Below are 21,503 nucleotides of genomic sequence, written 5' to 3' on the forward strand. Positions count from 1 at the left end.
GCTGAGTGAGACACCGAGGGACCAGCACTGCTGGGAGAGAGACTGTGAGAGACTGTCGGCTGAGGGACGGTGGGCTGGGAGAGAGACTGAACGTTCTTCCTGAACTTGAGTTGTAGCCTGGTGCTTCCCTAATAAACCCTGTAATCTGTGAGTTCTGTGTGGCCACTGCAGTGAATTATGAAACCTAGGAGAGAGGTGGTAGGTGCTTTGGGAGGAAGAGTTGGAGAAAGGGCTGGAGGGAGGCAGCATGTCTGGCCTGGCAGGAATAGGCCTTGGGCTATTGATGGTGATTCTGTCTTATTGTGGGATTAGGGGAGGTCAGAACATGTGGCCTCCTTGCTCTTTTTGCACTATCATTGCATATTTTTTACAAATGGCTAATCCTCTCCTCATTAAAATCTTAAAACTTTTATTTTGATTACATTGTAAAACAATGATTGGAGATAACTCTTTTTCCAGTACCTAAAAGTTTGAAAATCAAATGAAACAGAATTCAGTACTTTTTCTTTCTAAATAATTATTTTCCTCTAGATGACTGTTGACTTAACCATGAAAAAATGATGCCTATAAATGTATTTTATATTTCTGATTCGTTGGACTTGAAAATTAAAACAGAAGAAACAGTTTCTAAGCTAAGTGTATCTGGAAGTTTAGAATTCTTTTTTCACTTAAATATAGCTTTCTATTTTTAATAGCATGATAAATTAATAATGTACTAATATTAAAAGCTTATGGTCATCAAAGAAAATATATAATAGAAAAGTAAGCCATAAACTAGCAACAGATATTTGCAAGACCATACATAGTACAAGATTAATATAGAAAAACAGAAAGCACTCTTAAAATCAACAATAAAAAAAGATAAACAAGCAGTAGAAAATAGGAAAAGGATATAAACAGGTAAAATTCAGAGAAAAAGAAACTTGATGCCTAATACATATCTGAAAAAGATGTTCCATCAGCAGCTCCATCATTATCAAATGAAAATGAAAACCACAATGATATTTCATATCTACCAGATTAGCAAATTTAAAAGTCTGAAATTTCTAAATTGATGAAGATATGGCATACTAGAACACTGCGTATACTTCTGGTGGGGTGTAAATTGGCAGAAATACCTCAGAGAGGAAGTTGGCAATATCTAGAAAAGGTTAAGATGCTCACATCCTATGAGCTAGCAATTGTGCTCTTACATATATACCCTATATAACTCTTAAATGTGCATAAAGAGAAGCATAAGATTATTCACTGCAGTATGGTTTGTGATAGTAAGAACCTTAAATAAACTAAATGTCTATCAGCAGAATGGACAAATGAATTATAGACTACTCATAAAATGTAATACTACACAGCAGCTAAAATCAATGACCTAGAGCTACTAGAAGCAGCATAGTGATTAAAAGCATGGACTTGGCAGTCAAGACTGCCTAGGTCTGAATCCCTGTCCTATCATTTACTAGCTGTGTGATCTCAGGCAAGTTATTTATATCTTTTAAAATCCCTTTAACTGTAACTATTGTTTAAGGTTGTATGAGGATCATGATTTAATATATATAAAGTAATCAGAGCAGAGCCTGGCATTACATAGTAATTTACTACTATTATTACTACCACACAATACTAGAAGTTGAGATTAAACTTTTATTTGCTAATTAGATATATCCATTCATTTTGATATTCTGAAACATCAAAAATATCCTCTGAGCTCCTGCTATATAATAGTCACAGCTCTAAGGGATATAGTTGTTGTTGCTAGGTGCCGCTGAGTCGGTTCTGGCTCACAGCGACTCCATGTGCAACAGAAAGGAACACTGCCTAGTCCAGTGCCATCCTCACAATCATTGCTATGGTATGTACCAGTGAGTGAAATAAAGTTCCTGTCCTTATGAAACTTACATGCCAGTAAGAGCAGATGATAAACAAATAAATAGAAGTCAGGTGGTTATTAGCACTGTAGAGAAAATAAGGCAGTGAAAGGGGTTGTGAGTGCACAGTGTAAGGGCTGACTAGTGTATTTAGGGTAGTCAGGGAAAGCCTATTTGAGAAGGAGATGGCTGAGTGTAGCACAGCCATCTAGCACAGTAAGATATAAACCATGTAGATGCCTAGGGTAAGAGTGATATAAGAAATATTTATATAGAAATAGAGAATACTAAATTTTTAATAAAAAAATTAATACACTGGTAAATCAAAAACTGCATCATTGAAAATGTTTTAAATATCACAACTTCATAACATGATAATTTATATGAGATTATTTCTCAAATGCTGTCCAAAATATGTTTGGAAAATATAAGTCAAATGAAAGCTATTAATAAAAATTATTAATAATAATTTGATATTATATGGCTTACCAGGTTCAATAAATCCAGCAAGGCAAGTAAACATGTCTGGGGGAAATCTCTTCTGTCTGCCTAAAAGACATTTGGTCCCATCTGGATGAATAACTTGCATGATTACTACTGGATCTGTCAAAATAATAGTAAGAGACCTAAATTATAGGCAAAAAATAATTTAGACTCATTATGTAAAGTCTCCATCTCATAAGATAAAACAAAGGCATCTCCTGTGGCAACAAGACCATCTTGTTACAGGATTATTTCTTTCCATCACAATGTAGCTGATGACAAAATGTCTGAGAGAAATTGCATGGAATAAGTCACTAAGCTAAAGGAAGAACATTTTTGCCCTCCTTTCCCTATCTTAACAGGAATACTTTTTGTACTGATGGAATGCCAAGCATATTCTTATTTTTTTTATTATTTAAAAAGGAATTAGGGAGTCAATATATGGACATGGAGAAAATTTAAATGGTACCATAGTAAATAAAAAGAGCTGAAGAGAAGATTTCAAAGGGTGGAGTGATATGACCAAGTCAAGTATCATAATGAAATGTGCAAAGACCTGGAATTATAAAACCAAAAGAGAAGAACATGCTTAGCATTTCTCAAGCTGAAAGAACTGAAGAAAAAATCCAAGCCTCCAGTTGCAATACTGGAGATTCTATGGGCAAAATATTGAATGATGTAGGAAGCATCAAAAGAAGACAGAAGGAATATACAGAATCATTCTACCAAAAAGAATTGGTTGACATTCAATAATTTCAGGAGGTAGCATATGATCAAGAACCAACGATACTGAAAGAAGTCCAAGCTGCACTGAAGGAACTGATGACAGATAAAAAAAGGGTCCAGGAATTGACAGAATACCCATTGAGATGTTTCAACAAATGGAGGCAGCACGGGAGGTGCTTACTCACTTATGCCAAGAAATTTTGAAGACGGCTACCTGGCCAACTGATTGGAAGAGATTAATATTTGTACTCATTCCAAAGAAAGGTAAAAATTATCAAACAATATCATTAATATCACATACAAGAAAATCTTACTAAGAATCTGTAGAAACTTCTTGCTAATGATAATTCAAAAATGGTTTGCAGCATTATACTGACAGAGAACTTCTAGAAATGAAAGCTGGATTCATAAGAGAATGTGGAATGAGGCATATCATTGCTGATGTCAGATGGATCTTAGCTGAAAGCGAAGAAGACCAGAAAGATGTTTACCTATGTTTTACTGACTATACAAAGGCATTTGACGGTGTGGAATTATCGATAACATTGCAAAGAATGGGAATTTCAGAACACTTAATTTTGCTCATGAGCAACCTGTACATTGACCAAGACACTGTCATTCAAACAGAACAAAGGGATACTGAATGGCTTAAAATCAGGAAGGGCGTGAATCAGGGTTGTATCCCTTCACCATAGTTACTCAGTATGCATGTTGACCAAATAATCCCAGAAGCTGGACTATATGAAGAAGAACACAACATCAGTATGGGAGGAAGACTCACTAACAGCCTGCGATATGTAGATGATACAACTTTTGCTGAAAGTGAAGAAGACTTGAAGCACTTACTGATGAAGTTCAAAGACTACAGTCTTCAGTATGGATTACACCTTAATATAAAGAAAACAAAAATCCTTGCAACATCGTGATAAATGGAGAAAACATTTAAGTTGTCAAAGGTTTCATTTGATTTGGATCCCAATCAACACTCATGGAAACAAACCAAAAAACCAAACTCACCGCCCTCAAGTTGGATTTGACTCATAATGACCCCTCCTTGGGTTTCCGAGGCAGTATCACTACAGAAGTAGATTGCCCAATCTTCCTTCCAAGGAGTGGCTGGTGGGTTTGAACCGCCAGCCTTCTGGTTAGCAGTCAAATGCCTTAGGCACTATGCCACCAGAGTTCCTACTCAGTCAAGAACTCTGACTGCAAAAGACCTCTTTAAAATGTTGAAGAGCAAATATGTCACTTTGAAGACTAAGGTGCACCTAACCCAAGCCATGGTATTTTCAACAGCCTCATATGCATGTGAAAACAAGACAATGAATAAGGAAGACTGAAAAATCACTGATGCCTTTGAATTGTGTGGTGTTGGTGAAGAATAATGAAAATACTATGGACTGCCAGAAGGAGGAACAAATCTATCCTGGAAAAAGTGCAGCCGGAATGCTCCTTAGAAGTAAAAATGGCCAGATTTCATCTCATCTACTTTAGACAGAAGAAATCGGTCCCTGGAGAGCGATATTCTGCTTGGTAAAGTAGAGAGTCAGAGAAAAAGGGGAAGACCCTCAAGAGATGGATGGACACAGTGATTGCAATGATGAATTCAAGCACAGCAACAATTGGGAGGATGGCGAAGGACAGGGCAGGGTTTTGTTCTGTTGTAAATAGGGTTGCTATGAGTTGGAGCTGACTCGATGATACCTGAAAATAACAACACAGTAAATGAAATAATTTTCTTGTTTAGGATAATTTAAGTGAATTTAGCTAATGATGTACATCTTTCAGGTTAATCCTTAACAAAATGATTTATAAGCTAATGTGTCTCAATGATTAAGGTTGTTTTAACCATTCAAAAAAGCAACCAAAACCAAACCTACTTCTGCTGAGGTGATTCTGACTCACAGCAACCCTACAGTGACCCTTGGGACAGAATAGAATTGTCCTGTAGGGTATCCAAGGTTGTAAATCTTTAAAGAAGCAGATTGCTCCATCTCTCTTGTGTGGAGTGGCTGATGGATTCAAACCATAGACCTTTTGGTTAGCAGCCAGGTACTTTAACTATGTGCCACCAGGAGTCCTGATTTGGCCATTACAATTAAAAAATAAATATATAAAATAAATGACAGTTCATCCGTCTAGAAGTCCAGCAAATTCTCCTCACCAGATCCTGATTGATCATCAGGAGTTTAATGTAAAATGTTTATTAGCAGCAAAAGTAGATGCTAGGAAGCCATGCACTTTACTCCCAGGAGACCTTCTCAGGTGTTGCTGAGTCTATTCTTTCTCACACAATTTTAAAGGGCTGTGTTATCAGATTTCAAAACCCAGAGCAGAGTCAAAAAGCAGCAATTAGAAGAAAGAGAAAAGATACAGGCAGACACCAGCAGTAGTGTGAAGCTAGCTTCAGACTGTAATGCTTTGGTGATGCCTAAAACAGGCACTGAATTGTAGGAGCTTTTTTACCTCTCCACTAAGTGGATCCAGACTGGTGAGCTTTCTGAAACTAAATATGCCAATACATCAAATTCATATAGATTAACTCAGCTAAGGAATGACTGATTATATATGTCTTTCACTTAAGAAGCCATAAAAGTGTAACACTTTAACATTTGTAATCATGGTTAAATTAAACACATTATTTTTTAAATAAGGTAAACTCCTCCATTCCTCAAAACCTGTCTTTCCAGAATATTGCCCAAGATTCTAGATGGCTGAGATTTTAGTGTAAATGAGAAGGCTTACCAACTCTTGGATATGATGTATTGTGAACGCCATGGAGGCTAGGACAGTCTTCTTTTAAACATACTCTTTTATAGCCGCCTTCTTCAATTTTCGTTGCACTTCCGCAGGTTGGGCAGAACTTGTATCGACTGTGCCAGGCAAGAACAGACCTTGCTTGAGCAACAACCCCTTTAAGAGATGGTACAAAAAATTTAATTCTATAACAATTGTAAAAAAAAAAAAAAAAATCTAATAAATTAGGCAAAATATTCTTAGGCTATACCAAAGATAAACATTTTGTTTACTGAGGATCTGTGTGATTGAGGGTTTTAGTATTCTTATTTCACGATGTTTATTTTTATGTTAAAGTAAAAGATTTTATTTTCAAGAGGACAGAAGAAAATTAGGTTTAACATTTTTCTTTGAACTAATAAAACATTCTCTCTCATCTAAGGCTGATTGATTAATATCTTGTATATGTTATTAAATCAAGCTTTCACTATTAATGACTTTTATATTTTGAGTATACGTGATTCTAACTAATAAAGACCTTTATAAAAATATCATACTATAAAGGCAGCTCTTGCCTTAGACTTGGACTTCTGTATTTCCTTCCAAAGAAAATCTTACTAAGAAACTGTAGAAATTTCACTCTCTTCCTTGGTGACTAAACTACTGCTGATCCATGTCACTGTGGAACATGTCCTATTTACAACTGAAGGCTGCATATAGTACAGAAAATATTGCATCTAAAAGATTTGCAATTAACTATGCTCATGAAAAAAATACTTTATAGGGTAAATATTAGAATAGATATATCCTTTGGCTCTAATCTTTATCTTGGTGTTTCAACAAAGAATAATGATCTGACCAGAAATGTTAAAATTGTGGCAACGTAACTAGAAATGCTACATTTCCGATGCCTGACAAACTTGATCACCCTAAAATATATTATTTGGCATAAAGTAGTTGCCATTGAGTCAATTCCAACTCATGGCAACCCTGTGTGTTTCAGAGTAGAACTGTGCTACACAGACTGTTCACTGGCTGATTCTTTGGAAGTAGACTGCCAGGACTTGCTTCTGGGGGACCTCTGGGTGGAGCCAAAGTTTTCAGTTAGCAGCTGAGCACATTAACCATTTGCACCAGCCAGGGACTCCTATTTGGCCTAAGGATTTTTGAGATAAATAAAATAAATAGCAACAACAACAATAATACTTTAAATTGGGGGAAGAAAGTAAAGTAATAATTCAGAAGTAAAAAGAAATGTAATGCTGAAATCCAGTGATCCATAAACCAAAAACCAAACTCACTGCCACTGAGTCAGATCCAACTCACAGCGACCCCTGCTTTGGTTTCCAAGGCAGTATCACTACGGAAGTAGATGGCCCAACCTTCCTTCCGAGGAGTGGCTGGTGGGTTTGAACCAAACCGTCAGCCTTCTGGTTAGCAGTCAAATGCCTCAGGCACTACACCTGCTACATTACTTTGTGATAGGGACTTTACACTAGAAATGTCTACATTGTTTTAACATCATCACAATAAGAAATACTAATAGTTACTGAGGACTCCCTGTGTGCCAAGCACAAGACATATACGGTTACTTAGTGTCTAGGAGTCCTGGTGCTACAATGGTTAAATGCTCAGCTGCTAACCAAAAGGTTGTTTGTTATACCCACCAGCTGCTCCACAGGAGAAAGATGTGGCAGTCTCCTTCCATAAAGATTACAGCCCAGGAAACCCTCTGGGGCAGTTCTACTCTACAGATTTACTATGACTTAGCATTGACTTGACACAACGGGTTTGGCTTGTATCTTTTATTTAATGCTTACAAAGACCCTGTGAAGTAGGTACTGTCATTGTTATTTTACAGAGGAGGAAAATGACACAGAGAAGTTAAGTAACTGTGTAAGGTTATACAGCAAGTTGGTAAAAGAACTTCAGTTCCTTATTAGTTAATGATAAAAAAAAAAAAGAGCTACACTAGCTCATTTTTAAGATCCTTCTGAAACATGAAATTATATGTTGTTGTTGTTATGTGCCGTTGAGTCGGACCCAACTCATAGCAACCCCTCCTTGGGTTTCCGAGGCAGTTACCACTACGGAAGTAGACTGCCCCATCTTCCTTCTGAGGAGTGGCTGGTAAAATTATATACACAGTTCCAAAGAGATGATATCTTCTTTTAAAAATCCAATGATTTCTCCACACTGGTGTAGAGAATAAAACATACAACTGTAGCCCTCTGGGAGGAGGTGTCTAAGCAATCTCTGGAAGAGCATTCACATCACCTAAGGGACAGTGGCTCCTAACAAGTGCCCCTTCCTCATCTCCCACTAACTCTTCAGTCTATCATATTCTCCTTTTCTATTCCTTATACTCCACTGACATTCTTCCTGTCAAGTTCACAAATAACTTCACATCACCGGAACCAAACAGCCTTTTAAAAAATGTCGTTGTCCTCATCTTACTACAATTCTCATCAGCAACCAACACACTTGACTGCTCCATCTTTACAACACTCTGGTCTTTTGGTTCCTTAAGCATTTTCTCATGGTTTTCTCCTACCAATGGTCACATAATCTCCATCTCCTTTGCTGGCTCCTCTGCTTGTACCTGACTTCTAAGTTTAATATTCAAGCCTGTTTCTGAGGCTTTTTTACCTTCTTTCTCTTAACTCTCTAATTTCTATAATTTCCTGGGATTTAAATACCACCTTATGTTAATGACTTTCATATGGGTTTCTCCAGTTAAGATCTCTCCTCTGAATTCCAGATTCTAATACCCTTATCTAAAACTCAACATGTCCAAAATTGGACTCTTGGTTTATTTACTCCAAGTCTGTTCCTTTTCATTGCTCCACTCATCATCCTACATTTACTTATTCATCATCAATATTTACCAAATTATTAAATTCTATAACCTAGCAATCATTCTTGATCTTTGCCATCATTCCTGTCTATCTCATAACAAACTCATCAGAAAGTACTATCGATTTTATTTCCAAAATATTTCTTGACTGTGCCCTTTTCTCAATCTCTATTGTTACCACCCTAATTTAGGCCTCAGTCCTGGTTACCATTATCTCCCTCTTAAAATTTTGTCAACTTACATCTTAATGTCCAGTAAGGGAGCTCTGGTGGCATAGTGCCTAAGGCATTTGACTACTAACCAGAAGGCTGGCGATTCAAACCTACTAGCCACTCCTCAGAAGGAAGGTTGGGCAATCTACTTTCATAGTGATACTGCCTCAGAAACCTAAGGAGGGGCTGCTATGAGTTGGATCTGACTCGATGGCAGTGGGTTACATATTAATCCTCAGTTTTACCTCCAGAATATCTCTAACTCTCCTTTTTCATCCATCACCACTGCCACTACTCCAAACCCAGCCACAATAACCTCTTATCCGGGCTACTGTAATTCCCAATTTCTCTTAAGAAGACTCCTGATTTCCACACTTACTTACAATTCATGGTCTATGGGCTAGTAAATATCAGGTTTTTTCCTTTGTTTATTTAACATAAATCATACTCCAACATTTAATATTAGGCATTTAGAATAAAACTCTTAACTTCTTCCCTTGGTCAATATGGCCCTATATGAATCGGCATAGCAAACAATAGAAAATAAAAGCCAAGACCTTTGTTAGCATGCTAAATGTATAGTAGGTAACCAATAATTATTCATTCAATAATTGAATGAAATCAGCATGCATTAGGGTTAGTTCAGGGGAAACTAATCTTCATTAAAACTGCCTTAAGAATCCACGAGTGTATTCCCCTAGGATCAAAACTCTAACAAGTCTCTAATAAAGATGTTCTCATTCCACTGCTTACTGAAAAAAAGTGTACCTCCTGCAAACTGCCGATACATACGCCCCCATCCCATTTCTGAAAACCAGCTTATCATCAATATATGAAAGCAGTGTTCACCTCTTACCAGCTTCCTTTTCTTTTAATTGCAGAAGTGCCGGCATTGGAGGATGAAGAAAGTAGCAATTTTCATGCCTTTGCTTAAATTCTTCAGCAGAAATAGGATCAATACCTAGAGCAAACCAGGCAACCAACCCATCATCTTCTTCTTTTGGGAATTCCCCAGCATAATTCAATAACTCTTTTTTCATTTCAAGTTCTACTCCAAGGAAAATCAAGGTGATCTTTTCAGGCTGGGCCAAAAAATGCTTTATATCCGTGTAGTTCAGCTGACAAAGCCTGACTTCCGGCTGTTGGAAACTCTCTTTATTGCCACCTAGAGTAACCAAGGGATTTAAATCTGAGAAAAGGACATAAACTGTGGCTGGATGGCTTTCTTTAGCTAGTAGCCAATCAGTATTATTTCTTTTTTCACTTTTCCGATCCAGTAGTGTCCTGCTAAAATAGTTTTCACATTCTTCCACTTCACTGGTTAGGAACCAAGGCTTCTTCCCACCTTTGGCATTAGCTAATAAGTTAGCTATATGCTTATGACCCCAAAATATAGCAATATCCAGTGCAGTCTGCCTTGATTTATTGACAAGGGACCTGTCACACCTACAGATGAAAGGAAAAATTGGGGAGGAAAAATAAAATAGGAGTAAAAATTTTCTCTACTAAATATTTCAATAAAATAATTCCAGGTACACATTATAACCCCTCTATGTAATGACCCTTGGAAGAAAGGCCTGATGATCTACTCCGAAAGATCACAGTCACGGAGAATCCCATGGAGCACATTTCTACTCTGAAACACATGGGTTTCCATGAGTTGGAATTAACTCAATTACTCAACAATAACCGTGGATTTTCTTAGGCAACTGGGAAGATTAAAAGAAATAAGCTTTCTGAAGAATTATTTTTTATAACATAAAAAAAGCAGTTAGCTTTATGTGCTATAAGGTGTTACCAAAATTCTACAAAGGGTTTTAACAGTTGTGGTATGTAGATTTATATTTTCTATTTGGGGTGGAACAGACTGGACTAACTCATAGTTTGCTTTACTATTAAGTATGAAGAGTTTCAAGAAAAGAAGTTAAATATTTTTAGTTAGAAACTATGGCACCTTTTCATGTAACAAACTGGCCAATGGGTTATTTACTAGCTCAAGGATGTAGTATGGCTACTAAAAATGCTTAAAAGGGAATATGTAACAAAAGTTAAATTACACATTCTACTAAGTGGAACAGCCTAAAATGTTTACCCTTTCTCAAGCAGAAACTGGACAACATCTGGGTGCCCATTCCTTGCAGCATACATTAAGGCAGTCCAGCCATTTTCAGAAGTTTCATCGAGAAGAGATGGAGAATGACTGAGTATTATTGTTAACCTGGCTACGTCCCCTTCAGCAGCTGAACAGTGAAATTGAGAAATTAACTCCTTCTTTGGATTTCTTTTTATAGAAGACATTTCTTCCTTAAAAAAAGCAAAATAGAGAAAAGTTACTCATTTGCAACTCCTTTTTGTATCAATGGATAGATATTATCTGATAAATATGCTATACTTCCAAAAAAAAAAAAAAAAACCTCACTGCCGTTGAGTCGGATCTGACTCAAAGCAACCCCTTCTTGGGTTTCCAAGGCAGCATCACTATGAAAGCAGATTGCCCCATCTTCTTTCTGTGGAGTGGCTGGTGGGTACTTAGAATGAAAATTAATGGTTTTCCAAAGTAATACACTCTTCAAAGGTAATTAGCAGTCAACAGCAGATATTTCAAAATTGCCACCACTTGAGAATTATAAATATAATTCAACATAGCATTAGATAAAATAATACATAAAAGGCTTTGTTAATACAGATGAAGGGCCAATATCTTAAAAAGGAGTCGCCAGGTAAGATTTTACAGAGGAGTGGGTATTTGAGGTAGACCAAAGGGACTTCATTATGGAGCAGAAGACAAAAAGCAACAGACAGTAGTAAAGCAGAGGTTTTCAGCTGAGGACAAACAGTATTGTGAGGGAAATTAAAACCCTATCTGTAATTATTCAAAAGCTTTCTAAGTTTCACATGAAAACATTTTATTACTTTGTCTTGCACAATTAATTCTGCAATCCATCTGAGATTAATTTTTGTGTGTGGTATAAGATAGGGGTTATTGTTGTGTGCCGTTTAAGTTGATCCAGACTCATAGCAACCCTCATTTGGAGGACAGAACAGAACTGCCCCGTTAAGGTTCCTAAGGCTGTAATCTATACGCACATAGACCACCCCATCTTTTTCCCATGGAGCAGCTGGTAGGTTCCGACCATAGACCCTTCGGGTAGTAGCCAACTGAGCTCTTAACCACTGAACCACTGAGGTTCCTTGAGGTAAGGTTGTTGTTATGTGCCGTCGAGTCAAACCTGACTCATAGCGACCCCTCCTTGGGTTTCCGAGGCTGTATCACTACAGAAGTAGATTGCCCAACCTTCTTTCCGAGGAGTGGCTGGTGGGTTTGAACCGCCAGGCTTCTGGTTAACAGTCAAGTGTCTTAGGCACTACGCTACCAGAGCTCCTTGAGGTAAGGTTAGGGATATGTTTTTATCCCAATGGATAATCCATATGACTCAGCATCATTTTTGGCAGCATGATCTTTGTCCCATTGCACTCCAGAATTATCCTTGTCATAAATCAGGTGATTAACACATTTTGGATTTATAATTGTGAGACTAATGCAGGGAACATGTAGGCAGGAAGGGAAGAACAGACTTAGCTGAGTTAGTAGAAAATCCAAAAATCAAAATTAGAAAAGGGCATGAATCTGGTTGGGTAAGTTTTGTAGCTGCTGTTCTTTTGAAGCTAACATTTTGTAGCTGCCCTTCTTTTGAGGTTATCACTTCCTAAAGTTCTTTTCCTTAGACTGGAGACTTACCATGAAGCATGTGCAGAGATAAACTATCCACCCCCTGGCTTTACCCCATCCCATGGTAAGTTCAGCTCTAGGAACTAAAAAACTTTGGAAAAGGAACTGAAAATAAGGGATGTGATGAAAACTGCATCATCAATTTCCAGACAGGCCCCTAAGAGCAGTGAGGAGTCCATCATCAACTTCCTTGCCAAGATCTGACCTGGCCCCCTTATGCATATGTAACCAATTTCTCAGAATTTTAATGTGTATAACTTCCTCATTCTTCACTTTAAAAGTTCCCTGAGCCCTCAGCTTGGAGAGGTAGTTCTCTCAGAAACCACTCTTGCTGTTTTCTTTCTTGCTGTAAGAAATAAAATCCAACTTACTTTTTCCACTTTTCTCTCTTGTTCTTGTTTGAGTTAAGTGGCAAACACAAGGCATTCGGGTTCACTTGGACAGTGTCCTATTGATCACTTTATCTATCCTTGAATCACAGCACTTTTAAACATTAACTTTTTGTTTTGTCATTGTTTATTCAGAAGGAAAAAAGTAGGAAATAATTGTTCCATACCTCTTAATAAATCTCACCTAATCATAGATTAAATGTGGGGCACAAGCTGAGCTAATTTTTAATGGAAATGGTTTACATGGCAGTGTTCTATGAACTTCTCAAAGTATTTTTTTTTTTTTGTAAAGTATCTTTTTCTCTTTTTCCCTATGTAACTAAAACATTCACCTATTAAGAAAATATCTGGGATTGTAATTAGGCTTATATTATTCTAAGTAATAAATTTAGTCTAAATGGAAGAAAATGTCCTAACTCCTAATTTTTGACAACTGTTGTCTTTTGAGTTCTGAAAAACCAAACTGGCTGATCAATTTTGTAGTATGATAATAATGAACAAAGTTTCCAGGGGTGGGAGGCTAGTAGGGGATGGGGAATGGGCTCAAAAGATTAACTTTCTTTCTTTTTACCTGTTCACCTTTGAGGTTTGTGTCTTTCTGTACGTCAAAACTGCCCACAATAATAGAAACATTTACATTAAATTCAGTAATTGCGCTCTGTTTACAACTTAAATGAGGTGGGACTCTACATTAGAAAACTATTTTTTAAATTTATTGACTTACTCCAAATTTATTTCACTTTAAAAATATTATGAATAACAAACACTAAAACTTTTCAGAACTTTATTCTGAAGCACAGCTGTATACCGATTCTTGTATAGTCTCTTTCCAAGTTACCTTTCCCTTAAATCTTCTTTTCCCCGCCCCCCATAAAACCATAATGCACAGTTTCTTCAGTTACATTTACTGCTCCATATTCTGAGGTTATGGTCACATCCTTACCCACCCCACACCAAGTAACTGCAAAACTGTCCTCCAAAAATACAGTGGCATTCACTGCCCCACTGAAATACTGCTTACTCATAGTATTAGGAAAGAAAGTGGAAAACATACACTTTGACATTTAGCTTTCTCAGCAAAAAAGCCATCTATAAATAGTAACTTTGCTCATTCTAAAAACAAGCACAGAAAGTCTGAGATTCAGTTAACTGGTTGATTTACTTTTTCACTTCTTAACGACAGGTCCTCGAGAACGTAATGATTTGAGGGCAGGCTAAGGTGATTCTGTTGGCTTAATGCTACCCTTGTTTTCCAAAAAAAAAAAAAAAAAAAAAAACCCAACCCACTACCATCTAGTCGATTAAGACTCGCGTAGACCCTTATTGGGTTCCCCAGGTGCAGTAAATCTTTACGGAGGTAGACTGCCTCATATGTTGCTTCTGGGGATCAGCAGATGTGTTTGAACCACTAAACTTCTGGTTAGCAGTCAAATGTCTTAGGCAATGAGCTACCAGAGCTCCTTTTATTTTCCATGAGTATACACTGTTCTGAGAGGTCATTTTAAATAATCTTAGGTTTAAAGGAACTTAGATTTTAACCAAATCAACATCTACTTTACCGCCGTGTAACACGAGGCCCTATGACTTTCCCAAGGTCACACGGTCCCAAAAGGTCAGGCCGCGACTTCATATCTGGCTCTGTCTCTTAGGGCGCTATCATTTAACGAAATGGTCCCTGAACCCCAAGATGTCCATTTAACCAATTAAGCGCCACCCGTGCAAGTTCGCTCCAAACGGTCAACCTCCTTAAGACATTATCTTCTTGCCACGACTGTTGAGATTGCTTCTTTGATCGTGAAATCAACCCTAAATTCTTCCTTTTCCCTATCTCAAAGCTTAGCTGAAACTCCACCAGCAGCAGTACCGGCCGCGCCCCCACCACCTGCCCCTCCAGGGTGCGCTAGCCTAGGCTCTCGCGCCTGCGCCTGCCACTCCAGCGCGAGGCTGAGCCACATAACCCAATAGGGCTTGGCCGAGCAGTGCAGACACCAAAGAGCCCTAAGAACTGGCCATGGTTCCCAGAAGGGGCACTAAAGCACACTAACTCGCCGCTACTACTACTAACCCAAAAGTGATCAGAGGAGAAGAAACCAGAATGTAACCGAAAGTCTGGGTAAATCCCACTCTCACTTTTCTCGGAGCCGGGTGCAGCCTTCCTGACTTCCGGCGGAGTGCTGGTGTCCTCGCTTGGCTTTGTGGGAGATGTAGTTTAAGGGTTACGTACTAGAGGGCTGTGTGGAGGGGCGGGGCTTAGAGTGGAGTTATTGGTGGGACTGGGCAGCAGGTCCAGTACTGGGAGAACGTGTCCTGGCTCTCTATTTCCTTCCCCTGTGACTGAGATGTGCAGAGGGTGGTGCGGATTATGGGAATCTGTTGGTCTGTAGAAGCAGTTTTAAGTTTCCATCTTTCGCACTCAACTACCCAATCTTCTCTCCAGAATAGTCCAATGCAATGGAGTGTTCAAAGCATTCTTTGATGTTAAATACATTTGGAAGATGGCCTAAGCAAGTTTGATTTGTTTTTTGGAAGCAAGTTATTAAGGAGCTCTGGTAGTGTAGTGTCTAAGGAATTTGACTGCTAACCAGAAGGTTGGTGGTTCAAACTCACCACCAGCCACTCCGCAGAAAGAAGACTGGGCAACTTACTTTCTGTAAAGCTTTACTGCCTGGGAAACCCAAAGGGAGTCCGAATGGACTCAATTGCAGTGAGGTTTTTTTTGGAAGCAACTTATTGACCTCAATGTAAACCTCAATCTCTAGATGTGGAAAATGATACTTCCTTGAGCTGTGATGTTTGTTGTTGTTGTCAAAGCTAAACGCAGAAGTAGCACCCAAAACTCAGTATTTCTTTATTATTTTGTTCTGCTCTCATACTCCCAACACCTGTAGACGTTATTGAGTTCGAGATTAGAAGGTTAGGTGTTGTAAGTCTTCTAACTCCCAGCTGCCTCTTAGGTAGCTGCTACAAAAATCTTAAAGTAGATCATTGTTTCCTACCTGGAATTTACATGTTGGAAGCTCCTTCTCACAGTGAAGTTGTATGACCTCCTTGTCATTGTTAACTTTGCTTTATCCTTTCTATGAATAGTTGTCATCAGTTTTTAACTATTTCAGTGATCAGGTAAGAAGTTAGAAATACTGTTTTAGTTAACTAAAACAGTAACTGGAAATTACTAAATTAACTAAAACAGTCGTTGGAATACCCAGTCTTAGGGTTCAAACATACATTAGTATAAGGAACCCTGGTGTATTAATCATCCAGCATTATTATTATCAATATATACTCTCCTCCCAGACTTTTGGATTCTTTTGAAGTAAATTGTATATACCAAAAAAAAAAAAAAAAAAACCTTCACTGTCATGGAGTTGGATCCCACTCATAGCGACCCCTCCTTGGGTTTCTGAGGCAGTATCACTACAGAAGTAGATTGCCTAATCTTCCTTCCAAGGAGTGGCTGGTGGGTTTGAACCACCAGCCTTCTGGTTAGCAGTCAAATGCCTTAGGCACTACACCACCAGAGCTCTTAAACTGTATATACAGTATTAATTAATTCATACATATTTAAGAATATTAAGAATTATAAGAATTCATATAAGAATATTATGAATATATAATTAAAATAATGACTGTTGCAAAGAATATAACTAAAATATCATTAAAAAAAATAAATAACTCACTGCCATCGAGTCAGATCTGACTCATAGTGACCCCTCCTTGGGTTCCCGAGGCCATGTCATTATGGAAGAAGATTGCCCAGTCTGCCTTCCCAGGAGGGGCTGGTGGGTTTGAACCACCAGCCTTTTGGTTAGCACTCAAATGCCTTAGGCATCATGCCACCACAGCTCCCACAGTATTATTTGTTGTTGTTGTTGTTGTTATGTGCCGTCGAGTCGCCCCAACTCATAGCGACCCCTCCTTGGATTTCCGAGGCAGTATCACTACGGAAGTAGGATTGCCCAACCTTCCTTCCGAGGAGTGGCTGGTGGGTTTGAACCGCCAGCCGTCTGGTTAGCAGGCAAGTGTCTTAGCCACTATGCTACCAGAGCTCCCACAGTATTATTTAGCAAAACTAAAATTTTAACAAAAATTCTTAATATCATAAAGGAGCCATTCAGTATTCAAATTTCCTAAATTTTCTCATAATTTTATGTTTGTCTTAGTTTCATAGTGTTACTGTAACATAAATACCACAAATGGTGGCTTTTAAGAAAAGAAATTTATTTTCCCGTGGTCCTGGAGTCTCAAAGTCCAAATCTAGGGCATGTGGATCCTTTCTTGTTTTACTCCCAGATGTTCTTTGTTCCTTGGCTTATTGATGACATTTGTCTTCCCCCATGTATATTTTCCTGTGTCTCTACATCAATTCTGCTTTTTATAACTCAGAAGTAATTAGGTTTAGGATCTCAACTGATTGATTGGTCACATTACATTAGACATCATTATGAAAGGGGCTTACATTACATTACATCTATTGTTGTTTGTTGCTATTGAGTCAGCTCCAACTCATGGTGACCTTATGTATAACAGAATGGAATGTTGCCTGGTCTTGTGCCACCTTCATGATTTTTGCTATGTTCTGAGTCCATTGTTTGGCTACTGTGTTAATAATTATAATATAATAATTATAATAATAATGACATTGAAAATTTCCTTCATTTCCTTGACCCTCTATAAGAAACCCTGACTTACAGTGGGATTCTGTTCCTACAGTGACAGCATAAGTTATTCTGATGTAAGTCAAATACTTTTATTTCTTTTAATTTTCATTATTATTGCCTTTTTTTAAATCAGTTTCTTTATAAATACAATCTTTGAACATCTGCAAGTGAATCTCTGAGAATGGTAACCTCAGCAAATTATATATTGCAATATTGTACATAGTACATATTACTGCCAATATGATGTACAAAAAATACACTAAAACCAACAGACCATTGTAAGTGCAGCTTGTCATAATTCAAATACATTGTAAGTCAGGGACTACCTGTGCATTACAAAATATGATGTCTTTTTCTAACAATTGGTCATTTATGATAACTTGTTCAATGTAAGTGAGCTGAAGTCTTGCCATCCTTGTTTCTAGGATGCCATATACAAGCTGGTTGTTTTTCTTCTATGACTGATTTGTTTGTTTATTTATTTGGCAGTACATGGTACATTCGATATTATTTGCCAACACCACAATTCAAATGTATTAATTCTTCTGTCTTCCTTTTTTCGTTGTCCAGCTTTTTTTACTTGCATATAAGATAATTGAAAAAAGACTTTGTCTTGAGTCAGGTGCATTTAGTCATGAAAATGATATCTTTGCTATTTGAAACTTTAAAGAGGTCTTTTGCAGTAGAATTTCCCAATGCAATATGTTGTTTTACTTCTTCACTGATATTTATATAGACAGTGATTGTTGATCCAAGGAGAATGAAATCGTTGACAGCTTCAGTTTTTTTCTCCAATCATCATGAATTTGTTTGTTGGTCCAGTTGAGAGAAATTTCCTCACAGCATTAATGTGTGTCAATACTAAAGGTCTTTGACCTTCCTGTAAAGTAATTATATTATATTACATTATATCCACAGGTAGGAGGTTAAGATCCCAACACAGGTTTTGGAGGGCACAATTTAGTTCAGACTTACACAGTTCTCCACATTACATTGATCTCTTTTAATATGTAAGTTTCCCCTTCCTCCCCACAGCCTACCTTTTGTGTTTTATTTCTTTAAGAATGGAGATCATTTGTCCTTTAGAGTTTCCCACATTCTGAATTTTGCTGACTACATGTCTATGGGGTCCTTTTCCTCTGTATTTATAGTAAACTAGTACTTAAATATAAAAAAATTATTCACACTGAAGTTTTTTTTTTTTTCCCCTTTCTATTTATTTATTTATTTTTTGGTGAGAAAATTTCATAGGTATTATAAGCTACTTCCCATTATATTATGTTAGGAGAAATAGGATGTCTGTTTCTCTCTCTTTTTTGTCATATTATACTTGATCATTGGATTTAGATGCTAACCTGATTAAGTTACAGATAAACATCATAAATTTTCACATCAATTTTTCAGCTAATAGTTTTAGCAGCCATTGATTATTGCCTGGATCCATTATTTCATTAAGAGTTGCAACATGGTGTTATCCTAATTTGGTCATTCATTCTACATTTATTATTTATTAACTGCAGTTCTTCTATAATAATAACAAGAATTACCACATTACCTGCCTGTATAGTTTATACAGGAAAGGTAGGGTAAATGTGTGTTTTTTCTGTTATTTCCTAGTTTTCATACTAATGAGTTAGTTCCCTAATATCCTCCCAAGTGTTTAAGTATATTTATGAACTCATGGAGGTTAATTTTTTTATATATTTCAATTAATTGCAGATATTATTATTATTAAAATATATTATTTATTATTTGATGCTTAAATTATTTCTTCTTTGACCACTGTGAGCCCCATCAAGTGAGCTCCTGAGTTCTTTGATCAGCCTAATGTGCTGTTTGATAACTTATATTCTTTCTGGTATAAAATATATATATATATTAGGCTCATCTTGTAAATTTTCTGCTCCTGGAAAAAGCCATTGTTCTAGAAGCCTTAGTTGTTTTTCGTGAGAATGGCATGTGAGTGTCACGGTCTTTGTACTCATAGTGTCCATTGCTAATGGTTTCATGAATTTTTCTCCATATATTATCTTCTCCTATGGAAGCTGAATACATACAGATATGAATTTACATTCCAAGGATAATAATTTGTGCCAGATATAAATGACATAAAATACTATTTTCATTTTATTTTTTCCTACTTAGAAAACTAATGGCTCTTCAGTATTTACAAGAAAAAGTTAAAATCTTTTGCCTCCTTACTATATATAAAAACAAAATATTTTTTTTTTGCTCCCCTCCTTACTATATATAAAAACAAAACTCTCACTGCTGTCATATAGATCCATATATTTTTTTTGGCCTTATTTCCTCGAGATTTTCCTTTAGAAGCAGTTTCTCTGACCCAGAAAAAAATGTCATATCCCCTGACATAGGTTAGCTCTGGCATGTTCCTGCCTCACTGTTTTAACTCATGCTACTTTCCCTAACTTAAATGCTTTCCAATATTCAAATCCTACTCATTTCTCAAAGTCCATCATCTTAAGACCCTCTTCTACTGGGTTTTCTAGATAATTCTTGTCTATAGAATTATCAGTGTCCCACTAGTATGCCTTTGTTTTGATCACTTCTGTGCATGCTGGCCCCACTTCCAATGCCAGCATCTGTTTTTGTTTGCCTGTGGGTATCCTCTGGTCACCAGGATCCACTTTGCCCTCCTGCTCATCAGGCCAGCAATGCCAGATAATTAATACTCTCTGGAAGCAGTACTCACATAATGACTGACATGACACTGGCTCCCGATTTTCACCAAAGGGATTTTTGTTGATAGCTGCTGTAGAGTCAGTTCCCAGCTGATGGGACCCCATACACAATAGAAGAAAATGGTATCTGGTCCTGGACTATCCCTATGACCAGCTGCAGATTGGACTGTTTTAATCCATAGCATTTTCATGGCCTATTTTTGGAAGTAGATGACCAGACTTTTCTGCCTAGTCTGTCTTATTCTAGAAGCCATGTTGAAACCTGTTCAGCATTATTGCAGCAGGGAAGCCTCCAATGACAGATAATTGGTGGTTATGCATGAAGTACATTAGCTGGGAAAAAAAAAACAGGGTTTCTCACATGGAACGGGAGAATTTTATCACTGATTCTTCAGTGGGATTAGGTTATCTTTATTCATGGTGGAAATGTACTTGGCAAGTGAGGTAGTTAAGGTTGTGTGTCAACTTGGCTGAGCCTGGTTGAGTGGCTGGGCAGCTGGTGGTAGTTATTCCCCATGAAGAGACTGGCAATCAACTCGATGGTAGGATCTACCACAAGCAGCTGAGTAGCTGCTTTAAGGATATGGTCCACTTCCCATATATAAGAAGAGCTTTGGGAATGGTCTCTAGCTTATGGCATGCTTGAACCATGCATGTAGCCAAGTTCAGCAGCCTGCCATACTCTGCCCATCTTGGGACTTTCAATGGCCTGCCATGTGGTTTGGTAATGTTGGGACTGTGCCTTTTTACTTGTCAGCCTTGGGTTTGTCAGCCTCAGTAGCCAGCAGCTGTTTGAGTGAAGAAAAGCGTCCAGCTTCAGTGAGCCGGGAACAGGAAACAGAGCTAAAGCCCAAGGTTGAGAGGCTTTCACCCAGCCCCTAGAGCCTGGCACTTTTAACTTGGACTTAAAGCCTCCAAACTCTAAGAGAATAAACTCTTGTTTGTTAAAGCCATCCCATTTATGATATTTTCTGTTAGAGCAGCACAGAGGTAACCAGAACAACCAGCAACCTATGATTGACCACATACATTTTCTTGCCTCACTTTCCCATTCTTCTATCATTGTTTCTCCCTAGCTAATCAATTATACTCTGGATCTGGTCTCGGGTTCTACTTCTGGGCAAATGTAAACTAACACAAAGATC

At 37.6% G+C, this 21,503-nt stretch overlaps 1 protein-coding gene across 1 annotated transcript in view; it reads right to left on the reverse strand.

The window, feature by feature from the left end:
- The window catches only part of NUDT12 (nudix hydrolase 12), a 14,072-nt gene extending 2,895 nt beyond the window's left edge, over nt 1–11,177 (reverse strand). The window contains exons 1-4 of the mRNA XM_007942495.1: nt 10,972–11,177; nt 9,736–10,325; nt 5,820–5,987; nt 2,355–2,468 (exon numbers count right to left, since the gene is read on the reverse strand). Of these exons, the coding sequence (XP_007940686.1) occupies nt 2,355–2,468; nt 5,820–5,987; nt 9,736–10,325; nt 10,972–11,177 (1,078 nt within the window). The remainder of the gene's footprint in view (nt 1–2,354; nt 2,469–5,819; nt 5,988–9,735; nt 10,326–10,971) is intronic.
- Nucleotides 11,178–21,503: the final 10,326 nt, after the last annotated feature.

Source organism: Orycteropus afer, unplaced genomic scaffold (assembly GCF_000298275.1).
Source record: "Orycteropus afer afer isolate SDZICR_OR568_19922 unplaced genomic scaffold, OryAfe1.0 scaffold00091, whole genome shotgun sequence".
NCBI lineage: Eukaryota > Metazoa > Chordata > Mammalia > Tubulidentata > Orycteropodidae > Orycteropus > Orycteropus afer.